Source organism: Malania oleifera, chromosome 1 (assembly GCF_029873635.1).
Source record: "Malania oleifera isolate guangnan ecotype guangnan chromosome 1, ASM2987363v1, whole genome shotgun sequence".
Lineage (NCBI taxonomy): Eukaryota > Viridiplantae > Streptophyta > Magnoliopsida > Santalales > Ximeniaceae > Malania > Malania oleifera.
The window spans coordinates 90176017-90201622 of NC_080417.1; the positions used below are offsets into that span (position 1 = coordinate 90176017).

General features: G+C 36.6%; 1 protein-coding gene across 1 annotated transcript in view; it reads right to left on the bottom strand.

Annotated features, from left to right (window-relative positions):
- The window catches only part of LOC131165630 (agamous-like MADS-box protein FUL-L), a 30982-nt gene extending 13399 nt beyond the window's left edge, over nucleotides 1-17583 (bottom strand). Inside the window, exon 1 of the mRNA XM_058123580.1 lies at nucleotides 16929-17583. Coding sequence (XP_057979563.1) covers nucleotides 16929-17113 — 185 coding nt within the window. The 5' untranslated portion in view covers nucleotides 17114-17583. The remainder of the gene's footprint in view (nucleotides 1-16928) is intronic.
- Between the last annotated feature and the right edge of the window lie 8023 nt (nucleotides 17584-25606).

Genomic DNA, 25606 nt, shown 5'->3' on the forward strand with positions numbered 1-25606 from the left:
AAACTCAAATTACTATATCCTATTCAAGCACTAGTGCATAAAACACCATCTCAATTTTTTTGATTCACTTAAATTGCAGTATCCTCCATCCAATATCCACATGCTAGCGTTCCTATTGCTTTTCCTGATTCAAATTCTAGAAATTTTCAATATTACAACTTAATTCAATTAGGATAAATAACATACAACACCTTTGAGGTTTTTGATATTTGCATATACCTTCTTTGAGAATTTTCAAGAAATGCACATTTTCTTATTTGCTGCTAGATTCTATAATTTCATTCATGATAATAATAAAAGTCTATAACAACAATACATGAAATGGTATTACTCCAATTGTAGAAAAAAATTATTTTCTAAATTCAAATGATTAGCTGAATTGAAATTGAGATATGATATGATCCCACATTAGAACCCAACTAATGACTAATGTTGGGTAAATAAGTATAAGAAATGCATGGTAAGGACGGAGCATACGTCTTACAGGAATAATAGCAAAGATTAAATCACGATATCATAGGTAGAGATTTTTAGTTAAATGAATGACCTAACACAACGATAGGTCTCTCCCTCTATTTAGAATACATATCAAATATATTTCAATGACCGCAATACCCTTATTAACCCTCACTTGTTAACATAACACTAACTTTAATAATAGTAACCCCCTAGCTATTTGGTTTGCAAAATAAGGCCTAAAATAGAATCAAGTTTTAGGAATGAAATCGCATTTTTGCATTTGGTTTGTAAAATCAAGGATAAAATCGTATTCTGATATGCAAATGGGGGAATTGTGATTCAAGTTCAAATGAAATGGAATCCATCTTCATTCCATTAAACTTAATTTATAATAAAAAATATTATATAAAAAATGATAGGGAGTAATAATACTAAATATTATTAGTATTACAATAAAAATAATAACTAAGAATAACTGCAATAACATTGTTTATTATTATAATAATAAATCAAGAACCATATTGATGATCAAAGTGACCAAACTAATAATAATAATTATTTTTATTATTTTAAGGATAGTAATTATTTTGAAAATAATAAAAATAATAATAAATAATGATAATGACAGTAATAATATTTGTTATTATAATACAACCATAACGAGAACAATAATAATAAAAAAAAGGCAATAATCATAATAAATATTTTAAACGTAATAATTATTCTAAAAATAATAAATAATAATAATAAAAAAGAAACAACAAATAATAATAATAATAATAATAATAATAATAATAATATTTTTTGTTTTTATTATTAAAATGATAACAACTAATAGTAATTATACAATAATAATATAAAAGACAACAACAACAACAACAACAACAACAACAACAACAATAATAATAATAATAATAATAATAATAATAATAATAATAATAATAATAATAATAATAATAATAATAATAATAATAATAAAAAATTAAAAGATAATAATTATTATAAAAATAATAATAGAAACTAATAATAATAACAATAACAATAGTATTTATTTATATAAACCTAATAACAAAAACAAGAACAACAATGATAAAAAAGGAAAAATAATATTATTATAAAAATTTAAAAAATAATAGTAAAAAGAATAAAAAATAATATTAACACTAAAAAAACGACTATTATAAACTAAAAATAATAATATAAAATTAAATAATTATGGATTTGGCCTTTTTAAAAAAAAAAAAAAATTAAATGACTCGTTCCATTATAGAAGCCATTGAGGAATGTCATATGTTGAAAAGACATCGAAACTAAATACTTACTATCATTCCATGTTACTAACTAAACATGGTAATTGCACTTCAAAAGTAATTTCATTTCTGCCTTGATTTCATTCGTCCATTGGTTCCTTTCCTACTTCAATTTCATTCCGCAAACCAAATAGGGGGTAAAATACTAAAATAACCATTAACACTCTCCTTCAAGTTGGAACATAGATATCATATGCTCCTAACTTGTTACAATTAAATTTAACACAAGCTCCCCCCAAAGGTTTGGTAAGCAAATCAACAATTTGTATATTGGACTTCTCATAAGTGGTGGTAATGAGCTTTTGCACAAGTATCTCTCGAAGAAAATGTTAGTCAACTTTAATGTGTTTAATTCACTCATGGAAGGCCAGGTTGGAGGCAATACGAGGAGTAACTTGATTATCACACATATCAACTTCATAAACTGAGAATATGGAAAACTCAGTTCTTCCAACATGTTTTTTTCTTTTAGTCACATGTAGTGTGAACCAAGACCTTACACTCTGACTCAACACTTGACCTATCCACTATAGTTTGTTTCTTACTCTTCCAGGGAACGAAATTACAACCAACAAAGATATGGTACAAAGTTGTGGTAAGGTAATCTGACATAATCTACATTATTATATCCCCGAATACAAGTGTGACAATGATCTTGATATAAGAGACTTATCCCAAGTGCACCTTAGAGATATCTCAAGATGTGAATTACTGTGTCTCAATGACTTGTCCTTTTAGAATCTAAAAATTGACTCACAACACTTGTTGCAAAAGATATATCTAATTGAATGATTGTGAGATAATTCAACTTTTCAACAAGTCTTCAGTATCATTTGGGATTAGGCAACAAATCACATATATCTGACACTAACTTGCTATTAGGATCCATGGGTGTATCAACTGGTTTGAATCCCAGTAGCATAGTCTTATCCAAATGATCAAGAGCTTCCTCTATGTCAAAACAGTCTCATATGAGATCTTAAATAGTTCTATACCCAAGAAATATTTCAGTAGTCCCAAATTTATGGTTTTAAACTTGTTTTGTAGAAATATTTTTAGGCTCTTAATATCTTGATCAGCATCACTTGTAATTACAATATCATCCACATACACAATAAGAAGGATACTACCTAATGAAGTATGATAATAAAACATAAATTGATCCAACATTACACACCATCAAAGGCCATACTTAAGTACTATAGCACTGAATCAACCAAACCATGCTCTGGGATACTATTTTAAACCTTATAATGCCTTCTTGAGCCGACACACTAAGCATGATTCTCCTTGAGGAAGAAAACCAAGTGGTTGCTCCATATGGACTTTATCCTCCTCAAAATAACAATGTAGGAAGGCATTCTTCACATTTAACTAATGCAAAGTCCAATGACAAGTGGTGGCCAAGGAGATGAACAAATGTATTGATGTACGTTTAGCAACTAGAAAAAAAGTGAATTTAGTGTAATCTAAACCATAGACCTGAGTATACTCTTTAGCAACAATGTGTGCATTCAGACAAGCTATAAAACCATCAGGGTTAACTTTCAAAGTATATACCTGGTAACATCCAACCAAAGATTTGTTAGGAGGAAGAGATGCATACCAACCACCAATTATCATTGTCCTATAAAGCATTCATCTCTTCAAATATTGCATTCCTCTACCAGAGTGGGCCAAGGCTTCAAAAACAGATTTAGGAAGGGCGACAAATGATAAAGTAGTAAACAAAATAATAATAGGGGGGGAGGGTGTGATATGGAGTCATAACAAACAAAGTTGGAGATAGGGATGTTGTGTACATGTGTGTTACCTTTCTAAACAAAAAAGGGTGGCGAGAGGATCAATATTGTGAGAAATATGATCATCAAATCAGGAAACCAAAGGCATGGTAGTAGAAGCTTGAGGGTACTCTCTTCCTTGGAGTCATCATCATGAATACACCCAAAAATTATGAAAATAAAGATGATGAGAAGGACTCAAACTACACGGAGACACAGTTTGATGATTGGGTACATAATGACAGCAAACTATAATCTAGAAGATTAGGTAGAGGAAGAGACTCATTGAGATCAAAAGCACTTAGGGACTAAGTTAGTATGGTTTATAATCAAAGAAGGTAATAATGACAAAAATGAAAAGGTGATGCAGCATAGGATTGTAACATTGATATCGCTTTTGAGTGCACAAGGAGCCCAAAAAGACACTTTTATAGCACGAGGATCCACTTTATTATCCACCTTAGGAGTTAGCTGATGAGCAAAGGGCATGCACGTAAATATATAAGGAGGTAAAAAGAATAAAAGGTGAATTAGGAAATAAACTGGAGTGGGGAATTTTACCACTAAGAACAAAGGATGACATCTTATTGATAAGATAGCAAATAGTAAGTACAACATCACTCCGAAACACTTTAAGTACATGCATTTGATAAAGTAAGGTGCAAGTGATTTCAAGGATACGTCTATGTTTTCTCTCTACAATCTCATTTTGTTAAGGATTTAGGGGAGGGAGAGTGTTCATCAGTCTTGTAAAACTCACTAACTATTATCAACGTGTTTAGTGTACTTGCCTCCCTCGCTAAACACACAATGACAATGGAAGTGTTGTTAATGAATTACGTTACTTCAATGTTTACCGCTTGCTTGCCACTGCTTTCATGATTGCTTACTGTTTCCGCTGTTGTTTGATTGAATGCTAATAAAAGTGTTTTGTGAATAAATGTTAGTAAATGATATGCTGGCTAGTTGAGGAAGAGTGCTTTAACTAGTGCCACGTGGTCCTTTTCACAAAGGTGTGAAAAAAGTCGGCCCGTGACGCCTGGTATCAGAGCTTCATATTGGGAATTCATTTACCTTCATTGTGGGATTGGGATAGCTTTGGTAAGTGACCATGACACCAACTAATGCTGGGAGAATCAGTGTGCTGGAAGCACAGGCTGAGACAATTGCCAATATTGTGGCCGCAAAGGTGGCCCAGATGAGGAAACTTGTTGATGAGTGATGGGATCATAAAAGCATCAAGCAAGTTTGTTAGGTGAGATGTTAGAGGATTTTCGCCATATAGTGGAAACTTTGCAAACGCGGATAGCTTATCTGGATACAAAGATAAATCTGATGGTTCTTACTATGGGGAACTCCAACACTTTGGGAGTTAGCAAGACCAAGGTACTAGAACCCAAAACGTATGGGGGTGCTCGTGATGCCAAGGAGTTGGAGAACTTCTTGTTTGATATGGAGCAGTATTTTCACATCGTGAGATGGCCTCAGAACATGTGAATGTGGATACTACGACCATATACTTGGTTGGTGACGCCAAATTATGGTAGTGTACCAAGTACAATGAAATTTGAAACGAATGTCGTGTAGTGGATAGTTGGGCAGACATGAAGAGAGAGCTCAAGGCCCAATTCTTTCTTGAGAACGTTGAGTTTAATGTTAGGAAAAAGTCGAGAGACCTCAAGCATACTGAAACAATTAAGAAATACGGGAAACAAATTTCTGATTTAATGTTGGATATCAAGGACATGTCAGAGAAGGACAAGTTGTTCTATTTTCTTAAGAGAATGAAATCGTGGGCAAGACATGAACTTCATAGACAAAGAGTTCAAGACTTGTCTGTTGCACAAGCTACTGCAGAACGTTTGACTGACTACGTTGGTGATAACCTTGCTTCGTCCAAAAAGTTTGTCAGAGAAGGAAATAGTGAAGTGTCTTTCAAGAAGGGCAAACCCAAGAGCGGGGGATCCGACTATAAAGCATCAACCTCAAAGGAAGTTTCATCGTCTCATGAGTTCAACACACCTAATGGAAAGGGTAAGAGTAAAATTTCGTGCTACTTATGAGAAAGTCCTCATAGAGTTATGGAGTGCCCACACAAGGGATCTCTCAATGCCTTACAAGCTTCCACTTCGGGACTAGTGGTGGAAATCGGAGGGGAAGAGGATGATACACTGAGGATGGGTGCAATGTAACAGATGATCGCATTAGAAAAGCAAGCGAAGGCATCGAAAGTTACATGAGCAAAAGGACTAATGTTTGTGGACTTGAGAATCAATGGGAAGACTACCTGTGCTATGGTAGATACTAGGGCTACTCATAATTTTTTTTAGCAACTGGAAGCAAGGAGACTCAACTTATCATTGGAGAAGGATACAAGATGCATAAAAGAGGCAAATTCCATAGCTCAGCCTACTCTGGGAGTAGTCAAGCAAGTGACTGTGAAGTTTGGACAGTAGGAAGGTTATGCGAATTTCACAGCAGTGCCATTGGATGACTTTCTAGTCATCTTGGGAATGAAATTCCTAAGGGGGACAAAGGCAGTGCTGATGCCTTCTGCTGGTTCCCCATGTCTGATGTGAGATCACTTGTGCATGTTGCACGCCATTGCAATGAAAGAAGATGATGGTAAGTCCCTTTCTGCCATGCAACTCAAGGAGGGATTGAGAAGGGGTGAGCAGAAACATATAGCCACGGTGGTGGTAGATGACAAAGTAGGCCAAGAGCGAGTGCGTACAACCATCCAAGCGGTGTTGGATGAGTACAAAGAGGTAATGGCGGATAAGATGCCTTATAACTTGCCTCCACGATGGACTATGGAGCATGGGATTGAGTTGTTTCTAATAGTGAAATCACCTGCTACAGGGCTATATCGGATGGCACCTCTAGAGTCAGCAGAGCGGAGGAAACGACTTGATGAGTTGGAAACAGGATGTTTTTGCCCTTCTAAAGCACCGTTGTGAGTATCAATATTGTTTCAAAGGAAACATAAGGGCATCTATGGAAGGTGTTCAACATGCTGAGGGGAAACAGTCTGTATGTGAAGAAAGTGAAGTACTCTTTCGCTCAGTAAAGCAACAAATTCCTTGGTCATAGGGTTGAGGAAGGTCATATCTTGAGGGATATAGAGAAGGTAAGGGCGATTCAAGAATGGAAGATCCCCACGACAGTGAAGGAGTTGCGTTCCTTTCTTGGCCTTGCTAGCTATTACAAGAAGTTCATTGAGGGTTATTCGTAGATAATAACTCCAATGATAGGACACTGGAGTAAAGGTGGCTGCACGTAGATGATGATGTGGTTGATTACGCAGACTTGTCTCACTTGCCAACAAGAAAAGTGGGAGCAGAGGAAGGTTGTAGGGCTTCTAGAGCCCTTACCAACACTATCCAAACTGTGGGAAAGTGCCTTACTGGACTTCATCACCAACCTACCCAGAGTGGGAGATGCAAAGTACTAGTTTATACTTGTGGGTGTAGATGGGTTTTTGAAGTATGGTACATTCATGGCCGCACCAAACTATTGTTCGGAAAAAGATACAACACAATTGTTCCTTGTGAATGTTGTGAAATATTGGGATGTTCCAAAAGGCATTGTTTGTGATTGAGATTTAATATTCACTAACAACTTCTTGACAAAATTTTTCATGTTCCTTGTTCACATCTTAACATCTCTTTGAGTTCTTACCGACAAACAGACGGACAAATGAAAAGATTCAATGGGCTACTAAAGGAGTACTTATGTCATTTCATTAAAGACAACTAGAAGAATTGGGTGCAACTACTTGATGTGGCTATATTCTATTTCAATGCCCAAAGGAGCTCAACAACCAACAAGAGCCCTTTTGAGCTTGTTATAGGCCAACAACCGTTGTTACCTCAAATAGTGGGCGAGTTGTGCAGAGGAAAGAGTCGCAGGACGTACATCTTCACCAGTGAATGGATAAGAAATGTAGAAATTGCCCGAGCCTATTTGGAGAAAGCTTCTAAGTAGATGAATAAGTGGTCATATCAGGGGAGAAAATTGCAACACTTCAACTGGATAAAAGTGCATCATTTGTTTCATGTCAACTGTTGTAAGCCATTCAACACTGACACCAATGATCTGAGCAAAAGTTAGTAAAATGGAGCAAGTTGAAGACAATGCAACCTGACAGGCATGCAGATGAAGATATCCTCATAGATAGAGAGTTCATATCCTTAAGGAAGAAGTGGTAGAAGTTCGTAGTAAAGTAGAAAGGCCTCGGTGATGAAGAAATCAGCTGAATTTCTATGGAAGATATGCAACTGTTCGTGGACAAAGTTGAAGTGTACCTAGCACCAACGTCTACAAGGATGTCGACCGCATAAGTGGGGGAGTGTCACAAGCTAAGCTTGTTCAGGGCATTATGTTTGCCTATGACCGCTTGTCTTGTGTGCTGGGGATTGGTTTCCATAATATAAATACTAGTGTAGGGTTATTTTCTACTAGTAGTTTCTTTATATGCCAAATAAGATAGTATGACTCTTCGGTGACTTTGATGTTTCCTTGTGTCAGGATGATATTTACATAAAAACCTATTTAGGGAAGAGTGAGTGTTCATCAGTCTTGTAAAACTCACTAGCTATTGTCAACATTTTTAGAGTACTTACCTTCCTCACTAAACCCACAATGTCAACAGAGATGTTATTAATGAATTGCATTGCTTCAATGTTTACTGCTTGTTTGTCACTACTTTCATGATTGCTTAGTGTTTTTGCTTCTATTTGATTGAATGCAAATAAAAGTATTTCGTGGATGAATGTTGCTAAACCATAGGCTGGCTAGTTAAGCAAGAGTGCATTAGCTAGTGCCACATGGTCCTTTTCACAAAAAAGTGAAAATAGTCAGCCCGTGACAGGGATGTAATAAGAAGAGAAACTTGATTGATGCTTGATACTGCTAGAACTTGGAAAATTCTTCTTCTTGCATAGATATAGTACATTGCTCAACATTTGACCTCAAAGATGTTGAGTCGCTGGTAGCTACTTTGGCAACATGTGAAGGTTTACCATGGAGATCCCAACATTGCTAAATGGTATGACCACCTTGTCCACAATGAGCACACTTGCAAGGAGTGCCTCTACCTTGTCCATCTTTTCCACTATGGCTGCTCAAGCCACCTAGATAAATTTTGTAGCTACATGGTTGAAAACTAGTATAACCATGCGTGGAAATGATTGTCCTCTTAGAGCCAAATGTAAGAGTAGGATTATGTGTGCCCAATGAAGCACAAAGCACTTGTGAATTAACATTGGCGAATGATAGCAATTTTGCCCTACTTAGTATTGGGGATTGAAGTGCCTTAAACTTGGGTTTCAAACCTGCTAGCTAGAACCCAAAGAGCTATCATATGCTCCCTCTACTTTTGCATTTCATGAAAATTGATGGGTATAGGTTGCATGATACTAAGCTCCTTCTGAATATGCTTTATATCTCCAAAATAATTTTTAATTCCCATATCTCCCTATTGAAATTGAAAGTACTTTAGGGATAAATCATATATACGTGTAATGTTACTAAAGTATAAAAGGTTGGCATAATCCCATATATCCTTGCATGCATCTAGATGCAAGAAACGCTAATAACTATAAAAATAAAAAAAAATAAAAAAAAGAAAGAAACTTGATATTATGGTCTATGGAAATATTCAAAACATACTGGAGTAAAAATCAGGATAGGTGCATGGTCGGAAACTCTCTCACATATCGAGGCATGGTGTTGGGAGTACAAATATATAGTTGGTCGGCATGTGGGGAGGTTTCTGATGATAGGATTTTGGAGGGTTATAATTCAAAGGGTTTTGTTTTTTCTATGTGTTTTTTTTTTTTTTGTGGAATTATTGAAGGGTACATTGTAGTGGTTTTGAGTAGAGCCACAGTGGGAGGATATTTTTTAATGATGACTGAGTTTGCTTTGGTGGTAGGGTTTAGGTTGGATCTTACTCTAAATACCATGTTAAGATTTTTGGTTAAATGAATAGCCTAACACAATGATAGGACTCTCCCAACATTTATACTACACATCAAATACATTCTAGTGACCATAATATCCTTAGTAACTCTCATTTATTAACACAATAATGACACACTAATAACTAAAAAAAATAAAATAACCATGAAAAATCACCAAGATTTCTTTTAAAAGTTGCACTTAGAGTGAAATATGATGAAAGATCAAGCAAGCAATTGTGCATCATGCAAGGGTCTAGGTGAGAATTACACTAGAAAAATTGCCAAGGGGGCAAGGGTATGAGTGGGGGGTGGGAGGGCCTTGGTCATGGTCAAGCAAAAACACAAGTAGAATTATTGAGTTTAGTTGAACCCTTAACTTGTACCAAAGAGAATGTATTAGCTTAAAATGTGGGCAAGAAGTACAATAGGTCCAAATAAAATGAGAAGAAGCTAATAAAAATAGCAAGCCTACTAAATCCAAATAGATAACACTTGATATAAAAAAAAATTCTCTAGAATATAGAATAAAGATGAAACAAATGTTCTAAAATATAATAGAGTTCATGGATTTTGAGATGTGGTATATGTAAGAAACCTAAGAGAGCTTACTAACCACAACATAGAAGCTACTTCCAAAGGCCAAAGAAAGCTTGCATTTCATCCTCCAAGTAAGCGATGGTTTTATGAGCTTTCAAGAGAGGAGTGATACTCTTATTTTATTTTCATTATGCCTTGACAACATTTAAACTCTTACTGGATTGCCAGTGGATGTAGGTCTAGTGTTGAACCACATAATTTTTTGTATTGTGGTTGTATACCTTTCTTTTATTTCTCATAATTTTGTTTTCTCTGTACCAATTTGTAGTGTGGATCATTGTGGTGCTAGAGCTACGATTTTCATTTGTGAAGGATTTGGCAAAATTGCTTGAAGGAAAAAGATAGCGAAGGTTGTAAGCAATCGATTTGGAAATGAAAAAAATTTATGGCAAAAGGAACTTTGAACTATGGAAGTTGAAGGTCCATTATGCATTGGTATAACTTAGGCAACACAACGCCTTGATCGGGAAGGAGAAAAAGTCAAAAAATATGCTTGATGATGAATGGAGAGAAATGGACATAACAAGGGTTTCTACCATCTTTTCATGTCCATCGAGTGATATTTTATTCAATCTCAAAAGTGAGAAAATGATTGTGAATTTGTGGGAAAAATAGATTAGCTTATATCTAGTTAAATCTCTCTTCAATCGAATTCTCTTGAAGAAGAGCCTTTATTCCTTGAAGAAGAATGCATTCTATGACTTACTAAGTCAAAAAGCATTCGTGTGATAATGCAAGATGAATACAAGGTGATGGCTTAGCTTTTTACGATGTTGGAAAGTTATGATGGTCTCGTACCAACTCAAATAGACAATCTGACGATTGTATTGTTGCTAGTGTGTTTTGGAGGAATGTGACCATAGAGAGCTCTACGTTTGGCGGAAATGAAGTTTTTTTGTTACTAAAAGGCGGTTGAGAGAGCATGGGATATCACTTAGGATGCATCCAGAATTCCAGAATGATAAACTTGTTTGTTGGCATTGCGGGAAGAAAAGACATGTCAAGAAGGAATATCATAACAGAAAGAATTAAGACAATAATATAGAGGTGAAGCAAATCAAGTAGAAGATTCCATTACCATTAGTGGTGGTGAAGCATACATTGTCAGTAAGGATTCAAATACTCTTAAAAATTAGCTTCTTGACAATGGTGCAACTCATCATATGTGATCACGTAGATTAAGGTTTTATTCTTGTGTTATATGAGAGGATAGTTATGTTACAATGGGAAACGACTCAATATTTAAGGTGGCTGGAATTGGTTGTATCTAGATAAAAATGTATGATAGCATTGTAAGAACTCTTGAAAATGTTATGCACTTGCCAATCTTGTAAAAAAACTTGGTTTCACTTTTGGAATTAAATTCTTGGGGGTGTAATTTAACCGGTCAATGTATATAATAATATCAAATGATGCATTTGTGGTGATGAAGGGATCCCAAGTATGAAATTTGTAGAAGTTATAATTGGTAAAATATGGATGATTCAAATACATAGAGAAAGAAATTTATTTCCAATGAAGTGAAAAAGCCATAGCGCCAACAAAACAAAAGTTCACTTTGGAGAAGGGTGATGGTATTTCTAATAGAGAGGATAGGTTACATGGGACTTCACTATATTTCACCAAGGTAAATTTAATGCTTTGGTGGCCAACAAATAAAGATTTTAACAAGGGGGAGGATATGAGCTCGGTGATAGCATCACATGTGAGTGTGGTGGAGATTTTTTGGTTTGTTCTCGACCATATATGTGGTAGGACCCAACTTATACAAAATACAAAAAAAAAAAAAATTAAAATAAAAGTGAATGAAGAAAGTTGTTTGGAAGTTTATCCTTGGATGGGGTATGAATGGTTGACACTAGCACATTTTCATGTCAAGTTTGTTTTCAAGGCTAATTAAATAGTATTAGATTTGTTTATGCATTAGTGGAGGCATGTCTTTTCAAGGTATTCATGGTTGGTTTTGTAACTTTGTGTTTTCTTTTTTGAGAAATCCTTGTGGATAATGTGTGGGTGATGCGGGGTAGTATCAAAGATCTATAGCCATGGAGAAGTTAGAAGCGATTGACTCAGTTCCAATTGAAATTTCCACAATAATTGCTTTCAACATGGCTTTCACACACTATATGAAATTACATATATAACTCTAATTATTACCAAATACATAATAAACTACTAAATGAACCCAACAATCGTCGCTCCAATTGTTCTTAGGTATGCTCCAATAAAAATCCTTTTTAGGACTTTTTCTTGTCCTACTTCAAGTTTTCCACACTTAGAAATATTCAGCCTCAAATTTTGAAATGTTGGAGAATCAAAAGTAAGAAGCAAACTTGGATTCTTTGAAAGGCATTGCTTGAGTGATACAAGAAACCACGTTCCATTGGCAATACCACAGACTTGACTTGAGAATTAGCATCAATGCACATAAAAAGGACAAAAAACTCCATGATAGGAATGCTTAAATGACTCTAGATGTCCTTAGACACTAGTGTTTCCTTTCTTGTAGTGTCTTTAAGTTAAGTATTTGTGACTGATTCTTTGGTTGTTTGATTGGCAGTGTGAGCTTCAATATGATTTTATTTTTTATTTTTTTTTCCATTATAATGGAAGACATATGTGTTCTCTCTAGTCTCTAAGTCACACCTAAATCATCCAACCAAGAAGGACCAAAGAGCACTGGCCAATCTTTATAGGTATGATATCACGCCAAACGTTAGCCAAAATATTAATCTATTGGGATAGGAATCAAACATCTTTCATAAACATGTATAGAAGAGTTATCAACTCAAGATACCGCATGCATAGGGCTCTGGGTGAGGTTTTGAAACAAGTTGTATTCAAATGACCCCATTTAAGAAAGCCACATTCATTGGAAGTATTCCATCAATGATTATTTTGCAAACTTGTTTCTCCACATTTGAGAAACATGTTGAAAAACTTGAATTGGTGCCCAAGGTTTGGCAGATGACATTCTTTTTTTTTTCTATAATTTGTCACCTTGTTGCTGAATTTATACACGCGTGCGCGCGCATGCACGCACAAAGATATGTGTGTGTGTGTGTTGCAACTTTATATCACCAACAACCCTTTAACACAATTTCCTCTATATTCTCAATTTGATATATATATTTTTTTTCATGTTGACACTATCGATTTCTTGCTTCTGGTAGCAAATTATCACATTTATTTTATTTATTTATTTTTGCGATGTATTATGTCCACAATCAAAATATCTTGCTGCAAATCAAGATATTGTGGAGAAAACCACCAAAATATCATAGCTGAAACTAGAACCGGAAGAAGACTTAGGTAGAGTCCCACTCTCATATCATCGGCGCATGGTGCGGGTGGGTCGCTGGCAGCAAGAATCTAGTGATGAAACTCTAGTTGAGGGAAGATCAAGGAATGAGAAGGTGAAGGGTGTTGGGGTGTGATGTAGGATGGTCACTGGAAAGTGGTGTTTGAAATTTAGGGACACAACTGATATTTAGAATTTTTTTAGAAGAAGGAAAAGGGAAAAATAGAGATGGGCAAATAGAACACAATAAAGAAAGAAATGGTGTAAAGAAAGAAGTTGAAGATATAGAGAAGAAGAAGAGAAGAGGAGAAGGGTGAGGGGAGAATACGTGGATTGAAGTGGAAGACTAGGGATTGTGGTTGCACTCTGATACCAGATGATGTAGGGTAGTTTCCAAGATCTACAACCATAGGAGAAGATAAAAAAGATTGAAGGGAGGACAGAAGCGAAAGAGAGGGGAGAGGAGATAAAAGGGGGAGGGGGGGAATCACATTTAATTCCAATTAAAACTCAACAATAATTGCCTATAACACGGCTCTCACAAATTATTTATAAGAAAACATCTTCACATGAAATTACACATATACCCCTAAATACAAACAAACCCCTACGACATTGCCCAAATATTACAAATAACCCCCAAGTTCTCACATAATCCTATACCAATTTACACTAAATACATAATGAAGTACTAACTAGACCCAACAATCCTTGATCCAATTCTTCTTAAGTATTCTCCAACAAGGATCTTCCCAAGATCTTAATTCTTATCCTACATCAGTATGGTTCCCTTCTGAAGCATGGAAAAGCATTGTTTTTTTTTTTTGTTTTTTTGTTTTTTTGTTTTTAAAGTAATGTCATGACTTTTGTGTAGCATAGTTATTTATTGGGTGATTGATCATTAAGTGCACGCTTTGCCTATATAATGAGTGGTTTAAATGCCATGTGGGTATGAGAGAGAGTGAGAGAGAGGCCAAGTAAGTTGTGCCTTGTGGAGTATTGTAAGTTCAAGACAGAAGAGAGTGAATTTGAAAAAAAGGATTTACCTTGGGTTCTTCCTCCTACACATAACTTTTCTTGGGTAAGAAAGGATTGTGATTTTTACAATTGTAGGGAAAGGAGTGATACTCTTATTATATTTTCTCTATCAACACTTTGATAGTACTTAAAATCTTATTGAATTACCCATGGATATAAGTCTAGTCAACTCATGTAAATTTTTCGTGTTGTGGTTATTCATTTTTCTTTTATTTCCTACAATCCTGTTGTCCTTTTAACCTATAATACATACAATAAGGAGCACTATATATATATACTTTCCCTTGTTTATAGAGTTCAATTTTTCAAATGAGTAATCCATCAGTATGTGACAAATTAATAACTCGTCTTTGTGGCTAGTATGTCACATATTGTTACTTCTACTATAAGCATTCACATCCTTTGGAGTTTCTTTTGTTCATGTATCCACACATGAATATGCATGTGCAAACCAGATAGGAAAATAATTATCAAAAGGTATTTATCACGCACTGTAGTTACTTTTTTGACTTCATGTTGACGTGATTAATTAAAGTTGTTTGCCTTACCCATTATTCAAACTTCATTTTCATTTGCAGCCCTTTGGCTTTGGTTCATTACTCGCAAAAAGTCAACAACAAACAATGATAGCAAATGATTTAGGCTAAAATTAAGATGTGTAAACTCTCAATGCAAGCATAATTGTTAATGAAACCAAATCTACAACTATTTATTTTTCCTATAAGTTTTGAAAATTCATCTCATAAATATATAGATAAATACAGAAGTACTTACATGAAAGCTCAAGTATATTGCAGAAAAGCACATAAGTTATAAGAGTACTTATTTCCTTCTACTCAAGTGTGAACCACTACAAGACACTTTTCACTATAGAGATCTCAAAATGCTAAAATCCTAGAAAATGTCTTAAGCACTACCACAATTGTTCCTAATTAACTTGTTCTCATGATTTGATCTTTTTTTCTTTTTATTTTTTTTTTAAGAAAAAGAAGGGATAGTACTACATTTAACTAGCTAGGGGTTTAAATCATTGACCAAGTATACAATTTTCTTTGTCCTTTTTTTAAAAAACTTTATGCTTCCCAATCTTATGCCTTTACAACATGGTTTAAGAATAAGGATGAGGTTAGACAAGTCATCAACTTGATCACTTGATTTTTCATAAAATGAAATATGAATTTAAGTGCATATCCATATATATATATATATATATATATATGCAATTATGTAATATAAAAAAAAAAAAGTCATCCATATACAATGTTAACAGTTAGCTCCCTAGCTTATCTTTAGGAAAAACGAAAAAAACAAAAAAATAAAAAAGAATTCCTTTCCTAGGCAACAAGAGTTCATATACAAGCTAAGTAGTGTATATATATATGATATCATATTGAGAGTGCTCCCCCCTAGTTGTGGGTCGTTGCACCAACGAGGAGGAAGCAGCTACAAATGATAGGTAGGTAGGGTAGTACCAGGTTTGAAGAGCGCATGCCCCCATACAAAGCTCAAGGACCTTTGGTCCCCCGACATTATTACATTTGGTCACCCAAGTTCATAACCTACACACACACACACACACACACACACATTCCCTTAAATAATTATGATTAATATATGTGGCAAAAGCAACACTCAAATTAAAGATAAATAACACTGATCATATTATATACAGTGCTGCAGCAAGTCTGTGAAAACTATCTTAACCGGAGAGACGAAGAGAGCAACCCGAAAATATATAGCACTCTAGCTGCTTATGTTACGAAATCAATAATAGAAGGAAAGAAAATAATGTAGGTTTATCTCTTTCTCTTTTCTTCCCAGCCACTCTCCCTCTATCCCTCTCTATTTGGCTAGGTGCAGCAAAAATTTTGTTGTGCAGTAATTCTCGAAACTGGGAAAATAGTTAAAACTGAAAAAGGAAAGAAAGCTGTTTTTTTTTCCTTTCCTTTGAGGGAAAGGTCGGTAACTTACTAGAAAACACCCAACTGCCTCTCCTCAAACAGAACCCAAAAATCATACGTATGCACAACAACACCCACAGACACATACACGCACATATACAAACGCACACAGACAGACACACATATATATGGAGTGCATTAATTATAGTCTGCAGGGAAAAAAGAAAAGAGAGAGAGAGAGAGAGAGATTAAGAATGAAAACAAGCTTGCTGAGAGAGAGAGCTTAGCAATTTTCAGCAGAGAAAAAATAGGAACTGATGATATATATTTGTGTAATGCAGGCGATGAATAGTGCAACGATGAAGAACACTTAACAAAAAATAACCACACCCCAGATGGTAGAAATTATAAAAAATAAAATAAAATAAAAAACAACACTAGTAAGTAACTGTGCGAAGAGGGGGAAAAAAAAAGAAAAGAATAGAAATTAGCAGCTAGCTCGCAGAGGATATATTAGAGTAGAGAGTAGAGAGAGTACAGGCCAGAAGGAGAGATAGTAAAGCAAGGGAGCGCACCTGGAATTGGTTGAATACTCGAAAAGCTTGCCTTTGGTGGAAAACACGATCAAGGCAACCTCGGCATCGCACAGCACCGAGATCTCGTGAGCTTTCTTCAGCAATCCCGACCGGCGCTTAGAGAACGTGACTTGCCGGCTGATCTTGTTCTCGATCCGTTTCAGCTGAACCCTACCTCTCCCCATTTTATTTATATATATTTAATATATTTATCTGCTATATATCTCCCTCCTCAACAACCCCCTCTCCTTCTTTTCCGGCCAATAAGCGAATCTCAAAAAACCCTAGACTAGTTTTGACTAAACCAGATGGCAGGATGCAGGTACGGAAAAAAACAGACAAGCAGCGAAGAAGAAGAAAGAAAGAAGGAAAAAAAAAAATATATGAGCATGGAGATGGGTCAGTATTATGGGTTGGTTTCCATATATGCTTTCACATAGAAATTAATGTGACCCTGTGTATGCTATTTATGTAGGTGGAGTCCCCAATGCCCCAGGGCTGCTGAATTTGCGTGAGTGTGTGAGTGTATATATATATTTGGAAGGATTGGAGATGGGGTCAGAGGAGAGATGAGATGGGAAAGCAAAGTAAAGGAAGCAGAAAGGGAAGCAGCGCATGAGCGGTTTGTGCAAAACCAGGTGGGTTTGGAGGAGACGTTGTCGATGTGTGATTGGTGAAGAGGCTAAATAGTCGTTACTGTCTCGTTTTGAGCCACAGATTTTGAGACACTCCGTACGCAAATCATGTCACTGCCCCATCCTCGACCCCATACCATTTCCCCTTCCGCTTCCTTTGTATTCGTCTGCTGACGGCGCTTCTCCACTTCTTTCTCTTTCATTTTCATTTTTCATTTTTATTTTTTCACTTTGCTCTTTATTACTTATTTCCCCTCTACCTCTTCTTTTTTGTTTCTTTTCCATCCTATAATCATGACCATTATTATTATTAAAAAATATGGTTGCTGAAATAAATAAAGTTGATTAAATTTACAGATAAATTAATAACAATATAATTGAAGTATACAAGCTATACAGTGTATTTTTAATTAGTGGCTAGTATAATATAGCTATTGACGTGTAGTCGTATGGAAGCAAGCCTTTTGAAATTGGATGGGGCTGATTTTGAATTTCTAGCTATTCCAAGTTGCTTTTGTTGTAGATTCCTTTTTTTAATAATTAAGCAGCTAGGTATTGTCATAAAAAAAAAAAAAAAAAAATAGTGATGGTATATAGGTCAACAGAAACTACTGTCATAGGTCCATTCATCTTGCCTGCATAGTACTACACACAACTGTGTGCATTGGTTGTATTGAATGGAGCCTCGTGTAAACATTAATTAGTTAGACACAAGACACAAGTTGTGGGATTTGAAGAGGTTCAGCTTAATCCACATACTAGTGCATTATAGGCTTTGATTTGGTAAACGAATTTGGTTCATTCAGTATATTACGTGCTCTTGTTTTATTTAAGTAAAGAAAAAAAAAATTGTCCAAAATTTGCTCATGGTCGTATGAGTTTATTAAGGGAAGGGGTTTTAAGCTAAGATTTGAAGTCCGCACAAGTTATAACATTAACACTTTTGTTAGATAATATCATATCTATTGTAACATTTTAGTTAAGGGATATTTTAATCTTTGTATCATTATTAGGGTTAGGTTAAAACTGTATTCAATATATATATATATATATAAAATGCATAAAGGCAAAGGTACTATTTTGGTCTCTTGTGCAGCAATTCTCTCTCTCTTTGCATTGGATTATGAATGCTTTCATGGTATCAGAGCATTCTAAACACTGAATTTTGCAATCATATTCTCCAACTCTGCCGCACTCTCTACAACTTCGGGCACATCCGCCGTTGCACTCTATGCAATACCTGCACCGTCCCTTCCTTCAATCTCCCCATAAGTTTTTTCCAATCAAAAAATTCTCCATAACATATGACTAATATGAATAATTATTTTCATTCAAAAAGTCCGTCTTACTGACTCGAATTGTAGAAACTCCTTTTGACCTTAATGTTCATTATACCTCTTCAGATGGGGTTCCACTGGTGGATTTAACTCTATATCGTACTAATGTTGGTAGTTTGGTTTATCTTTCCATCACTCGACTTGATATTAGTACGTATGCGGTTCATATAAATTGTCAGTCAATTTATCTCCTCTCCCACTACGATCCACTAGGCTGCTGCTCTCCGTATCTTACGTTATATCAGAGGGACATTAGATCAGAATATATTACTCTCTTCTACATCTCCTTTAGAACTTCGTGCTTATTTTGATATTGATTGAGCTGGAGATCTTACTGACTGCAAGTTCACGACTAGTTTCTGTATTTTTCTTAGTGACTCTCTCATTTCCTGGAAAAGCAAGAAGCAATCTGTAGTTTCTCGTTATTCTACCAAGGTTGAGTATCATGCCATGATTTCAACTACTGTTGAAATAGTTTGGTTGCGTTGGTTACTTGTTGACATGGGTGTCTTTCTTACTGAAACCACTTGTAAGCTTTGGTGTATTCCCAGGAGGGGGGGGGGGGTGAATTGAAATTTAAGACATTTTCTCCTAGGTTAAACTAGTTCAGCAATAGTACATTCACAATGTAAGAACCCGAATCGTGATATATGGGTTAATTGTGTAAAAGAAGGGTAAAAAGGTAATTGTACAGACTTCGTTGACGAGGCCATCATTCGTAGACGAAGGTTGAAGGCTTTTCGTTGACAAAATTCAGAAGCTCATCGATGAGTGAATGCCGAGAGGTTCAGGAAAAACTAAAATATCTGGCTCGTCGATGAGGCCATCGACTCGTCGACAAAGCTAATGGAGAATTCGTCGACAAATCCACTTGGGTCAAAGGTGCTATAAATGATATTTTTGGTTGCTTTGGGGCTAAGTTTCCTTAAACTCTCTCCCTTTCTCTCTAGAACTCGAAGCTTTCTCTCTCTCTCTCTCTCTTCGATTTCTTCGCCATTTGTCGCCTGCTTTGTAAATCCAAAGTTACTGCGAGGATCAGGGAAGGATTCTCTACATTTCTAGCAGATCGGAATTTCGTTTTGAGCATTTTTTTTGTTTCGGGCTAAAGTCGAGCTGAGGTAAGGCTCAATTTTCATTTCGGATTTAGAATATGTGTAGTAGTACGGATTATAAGTATGTATTGTATTGTGGTTAGTAGGTTCTGGAGTCTCGGTTCGTAGTTTTGAGGACCGTAGAGTTCGTAGTTGGAATTCGGGTTAAGGTAAGGGGATTTCGTTTATATCAGTTTATTTTTGAAATCAGGATCGGTAAGCTTGTAGGCTACGATCGTATGTATGTTTTGACTACTTATTTGGGAAAATCTATTAGGTAAAAATACGAGATTTTTGGGTTACAGTTTTCGAGAAAATTAAGGATTTCGGGCGTCATCTCTATTTTGTTTGGAAAACTGTTGCTTTTTTTAAAACTGTATTATTGAGGTGATTGTAATCCATATTTGCATAAACTGTATACTTGAATTTGTAAACGATATGATTTGTCGTAAACCAAATAAGTGTGGTATGTATGATTGTATGAGTTTGTTCCAAGTATTTGTAAAATAGCTATGTGGCGTATAATTACCATACGCTGAAATGTATAGGAACGTGAGTTCCAAAATGATTCCAGGGATTTGTAAAACAGCTATGTGGCGACTAATTACCGTACGCTCTGCCATATGTTGGGTAACTACCGTGGGCGAGAGTGGCCGGCTCTATATCTAGGGTGTGAAATATCACCAGTATGTTCCGGCTGGTCACCGAATGGTGTGTTCTACACCATATGTAGCAACGTAATCACTATTGGGTCTGGGTCGTCGCAGCGTAGTTGCATGTGTAACAATGTAATTGCTGTGAGACTAGGTGACCTTGTGTAGTTGCATATGTAGCAATGTAATCACTATTGGGCCTAGGTCGTCGCAGCGTAGTTGCGTGTGTAGCAATGTAATCGCTGTGAGACTAGGTGACCTTTTGTAGTTGCGTATGGAGCAATGTAATCACTATTGGGCCTGGGTCGTCGCAGCGTAGTTGTGTATGTAGCAATGTAATCGTTGTAAGACGAGGTGGCCTTGTGCAGTTGCGAACTAGTGTGACGACACTGACCGTATGTTTTGGGTATTGTATGTGGTGGAATGGTTTTTGTGAAAATACTGGAACTGTATGTATCTTTATGAAACTATATATAAATGTTTCGAACTGTATCGTATTTTATAGTGTTATGAAGTATGTAAAATAACACTGGTATGCCACACACTGATATAACTTGCTTTCTTCCTTACTGAGAGGTGTCTCTCCCCGAATGTACGTACAATGTTTTTTTCTAGGTCCTTCAGGTAGCCGTAATTAGCATTATAGCATTTGGAAGTGGGGGTGTCGTTAGCTACAGTTAGTACCTGTTAGATACGAGTTTTGGTAACTGGGTGGTGAGGACGGTTTTGTAGACACCTGGGGTATGTTTTGTATTATGGGAATGTATATCCTAAATTATATAGACTCTGGTATAATACTATTTATGTATAAAAGACTATATTCTGCTGTGTACTTTGGATGAGTATGGATGGTTATGTGTATGTATGTGGGCATCTATTCACCCCACGGGGTCGGACCCTCTTTTGTATCATATCATGTATGTTTTAAATTGATATAGAGATAGGTTAGGTTACTCAAATTCACACCGGGGACCCACCTGCGGGTTCGGGGCATGACAACTTGGTATCAGAGCTAACCAGGTTGTTAGGTCGTGTAGACTTGGTTAGGAGTATTGATGTGTACATACCAGAGTATAGGATGTAGGAAATGGGTAGTGTTGGTCAAGGGTTTTTTGTTACTTGATCGGGATGTATCGAAGGTATTCCGTGTTTTTCTTGGAATGACAATTCCAGTAAAGGTAGGGTAGACCATTGATGGATTCGTGTCGGTGTGACGGGACAGGCTTAGACCTGTGAGAGTAATAGTTGACATGATTAGGTCTATGATTGTGTTAACTGTGTACGATATAGGAATTTTAACCGATTCCTATTCTGTTTCGAAATGGTGCCCAAGGATCATAACTTGGAGAGTGGCTCTGAGGAAACCACAAGTGATGATTCTCCTTTTGTGTCGCGTGGTTTGGCAAGATAGGTGATCCGAGAGATTGGGTGGAGTGTTAGGAGACGCGAGAGTCCTCCTACTGATGCAGGGTGCATCATTGAGAGGTTCACACGCATGCACCCTCTGATATTTATGAGAGGACCTAATCCAATAGTGGCCGAGGACTGGGTCGAGAAGACCAAGCAGAATTTGGAAGTTGTCCACTGCACGAAGAAGCAGAAGGTCTTGTATGCTACCTTTCAGCTGAGTGGGGAGGCAGGGCGATGATGGACGGCAGTGAGTTTGCTTGAGAGGCAGAGAGCTGGTCCATTTGGTATGACATGGGGTTGCTTCAAGGAGGTATTTTTCGAGAGATACTTTTTGGTCTCCACTTGGGATGCAAAGGCGGATGAATTTTTGGGCCTGACGCAGGGAACTTTGACAGTGTAGAGGTATACTGCCAAGTTTATCGAGTTGTCTCAATTTGCGTCGTACCTAGTTCTGAATGAGCACGAGAAGGCTCGGAGGTTCGAGAGGGTTCTGATACTAAATGTAGCGACCCTAAATTTCTTAACATGGAATGTAACATAATAAATGGATAAGTTGACCCGAACTCGTGGGTAACAGGGATACCTGTCAATCACAGCGGAAACTTAAGCAGCAGTAAAATAAAATCTCAATCATTCAACCATGAAACATAATACCAGAGTTATTTACATTCCCAAAATACTATATTTATTTACAATTTTTCAAAAAGTCAAAATAACACTAGGATCATACAACAAAAATCTCATGATCCTAGTTCAACGCTTACCCTTCTAGTAGGGAAGCTAAACCCACTTAACGGCGGCCCTGACCCGCCGGTCCCTCTGAGTTTCCTAAAAATCATTTAATATTCGGGGGTGAGACACTTCTCAGTAAGGGAAAATAAACTAAATACAGTTGTGTGGCAACATGAATATTTAAGGCACTTATACGTATACAGTACATTTCATAGTTCTGTAAACATTCATCATATCATACTGGATAATCATATAATTTCATATTTATTAATAAATCATAAAATACATAAAACATTTGCTATAACTGTAATACTGAAAATATACCTAGGATGAATAGCTAGCTGGTGTCATATATTACTCCCCATGACAGGTTGTGTAGCCCGAAGGCGGGACCCGACAATGGCTGGCCGACCATTGTCAAGTCAAATATGTCTGTAAGTACGATGGGCCCGCACACCCTGGTCCGGACTGCCAAGTGGACATCCACACTCTACTGAAAGCCACATCGACTATCCATCTCCCACCCCCTCGTGGGGTGGTTAGCATTAATCTGATCATAAACATATGATCTATAAGTTACGGTATCGAGCCCCTGAACTAAACTATACTAACATCCGGGTTCTGATAACATATAATACATGATATAATAGCGGTCTCGTGCCGATCATTTTCATAAATACGGCCTCGCGTCGGAATCATAAATACGACCTCGCGCTGAAATCATACATAAATACGGCCTCGTACCGATATCATAAATATGGCCTCGTGCCGATAACATAAATACGATCTCGTGTCGATAACATAAACACATGGCCTCGCGCCAGAATCGTTTTAAGTATATACATTCTAAAAATAAATCATTTATCATATATTCATCAAAATCATCACAACATAACTCATCTTTTCATAATACCTGAAAACATGATTTGCTCATAAAATCTTTCATATCATAATACATCTCACGTAAAATAATATTCATGCCACACATGTGCTGTTAAAAGTTGTACTTCATATTCTAAAATCGTGATTTTCTAGCATCTTATACATACATATACATTTTAATCATCATAATAGTATTTTCCCAATCGTACATTTCATTCGTAATAAACAGATATAACATATGCTTTTCTAAAAATAGATTTACTCATAATTAATAATAATTTGCATGGAAAATGATTGCTTTAGTTTATTCCCTTACTTGGCTATTGAGAAAGCCCATAAAATATCCTAACCTGACCCCCATAGGATTTCCTAAACAATACCCTAAAACTTGAAACTCCCAGTATTAAACTTCAGTATTTCTACGTGTACATTATTTCCTATAACTATCGCAAGACCAAATTCGGTTTAAAAATCCTTACCTCAACTCAGGGATGATTTCCAACTCGCTTTCACCAACGATTCGCTTAAGTGGATTTGGAGAGAACTTCCCCATGAGTGTCGTGGTGACTTCGGATTGTTGATCTGACATAAATCTGACCCAAAAATGATGAGAGAGAGAGAGAGAGAGAGCTGAAGAGGAGAGAGAGAGGGCAATGATTGCTTGAAAATGAAGTTAAAAATCAAAATTTTGGCTATTTATAGGGCCATATTCGTCAACAAGACATTTCACCTCGTTAACAAGTCCTTCATTAAATTCGTTGACGAGACCCTGTATTCATCGATGAAATTCAGAGCAGCCAAAAACCTCGCTTGATATTTTCTCATCGATGAATCCCTGTATTCGTTGACGAATTTTTTTCTACACTCGTCGACAAACCCCTGTATTCGTCGATGAATCCAGGCAATTTCTTAAAATTATTTTTATCCCCCAAATGCAATGTCATCGACGAAGTCTACGGCCTCTTTCTATTTCTGTTTCTATTTCTCTCCCTCTTAATTATTTAGATTCCATTTTTATTTGAGTTGTTACAGAAAGACATTCACCGTTGTGGGGATGCTGTAGATCTGTGAGTTCTCTGTCCTAGGGGATAAAGCCACCATATTTGAGACCGACCTTTGGGGAGACGAGGTAGTTCAGGGGAAGAGGCCAGTATCTTCTGGTCCTTAGAGTGGTCATCGGCAGAGTCCGTGGAAGAAGAAGAAGAATTACAGCTCTGGTTATCGGCAGAACACCGAGCGGCCGAGTTCTCAGGGAGATCCATCCTTCACACCGTGCGTCAAGTGCCGTAAATGGCACGATGGCGAATGTCAGCCATTCTGGGGTGTCTGCTATAACTATGGCAAGTCAGGCCACATGGTGAAGAGCTATCAAGAATATAGGATGATTATGCCTGTACAGAGTCAGAATTGTGGGAGTAATCATATGCCTCGGGGGAACCACCAGGCAACCACGGCTCCGGCGAGAGTATATTTACTTACTCTAGCAGATACGGAACACGCTGGGAATGTGGTGACAGGTACCATGTTATTGCTTTGGAATAGAGCTGTTGTTTTATTTGATTCGTGGGCAATTCATTCGTTCAGATCTGTTAGTTTTGTGAAGTTGTGTGAAGCGGAAGCCTATGTGATGATTGAGATGTTGTTTGTGACTACACCAACTCGGAGTTTAACAATTTGTAGTAAGATGTTAGGAAACTGCCCAGTTGTGATTCATGAGAGACTGCTACTGAAAAATCTTGTAGTATACGACATGTCAGGTTTCGACGTTATACTGGGAATGGATTGGTTGTTCTCCAGCTATGTGGTGATTGATTGTCGTAAAAGGGTAGTAGTGTTCAGACCTCCTGGGAAGCAGGATTATGAGTTTGTGGGATCATGTGTGCGTTCGACGCCATAGATTCTATCGACACTACAGGCGAGGAGGCTACTCTTGGATAG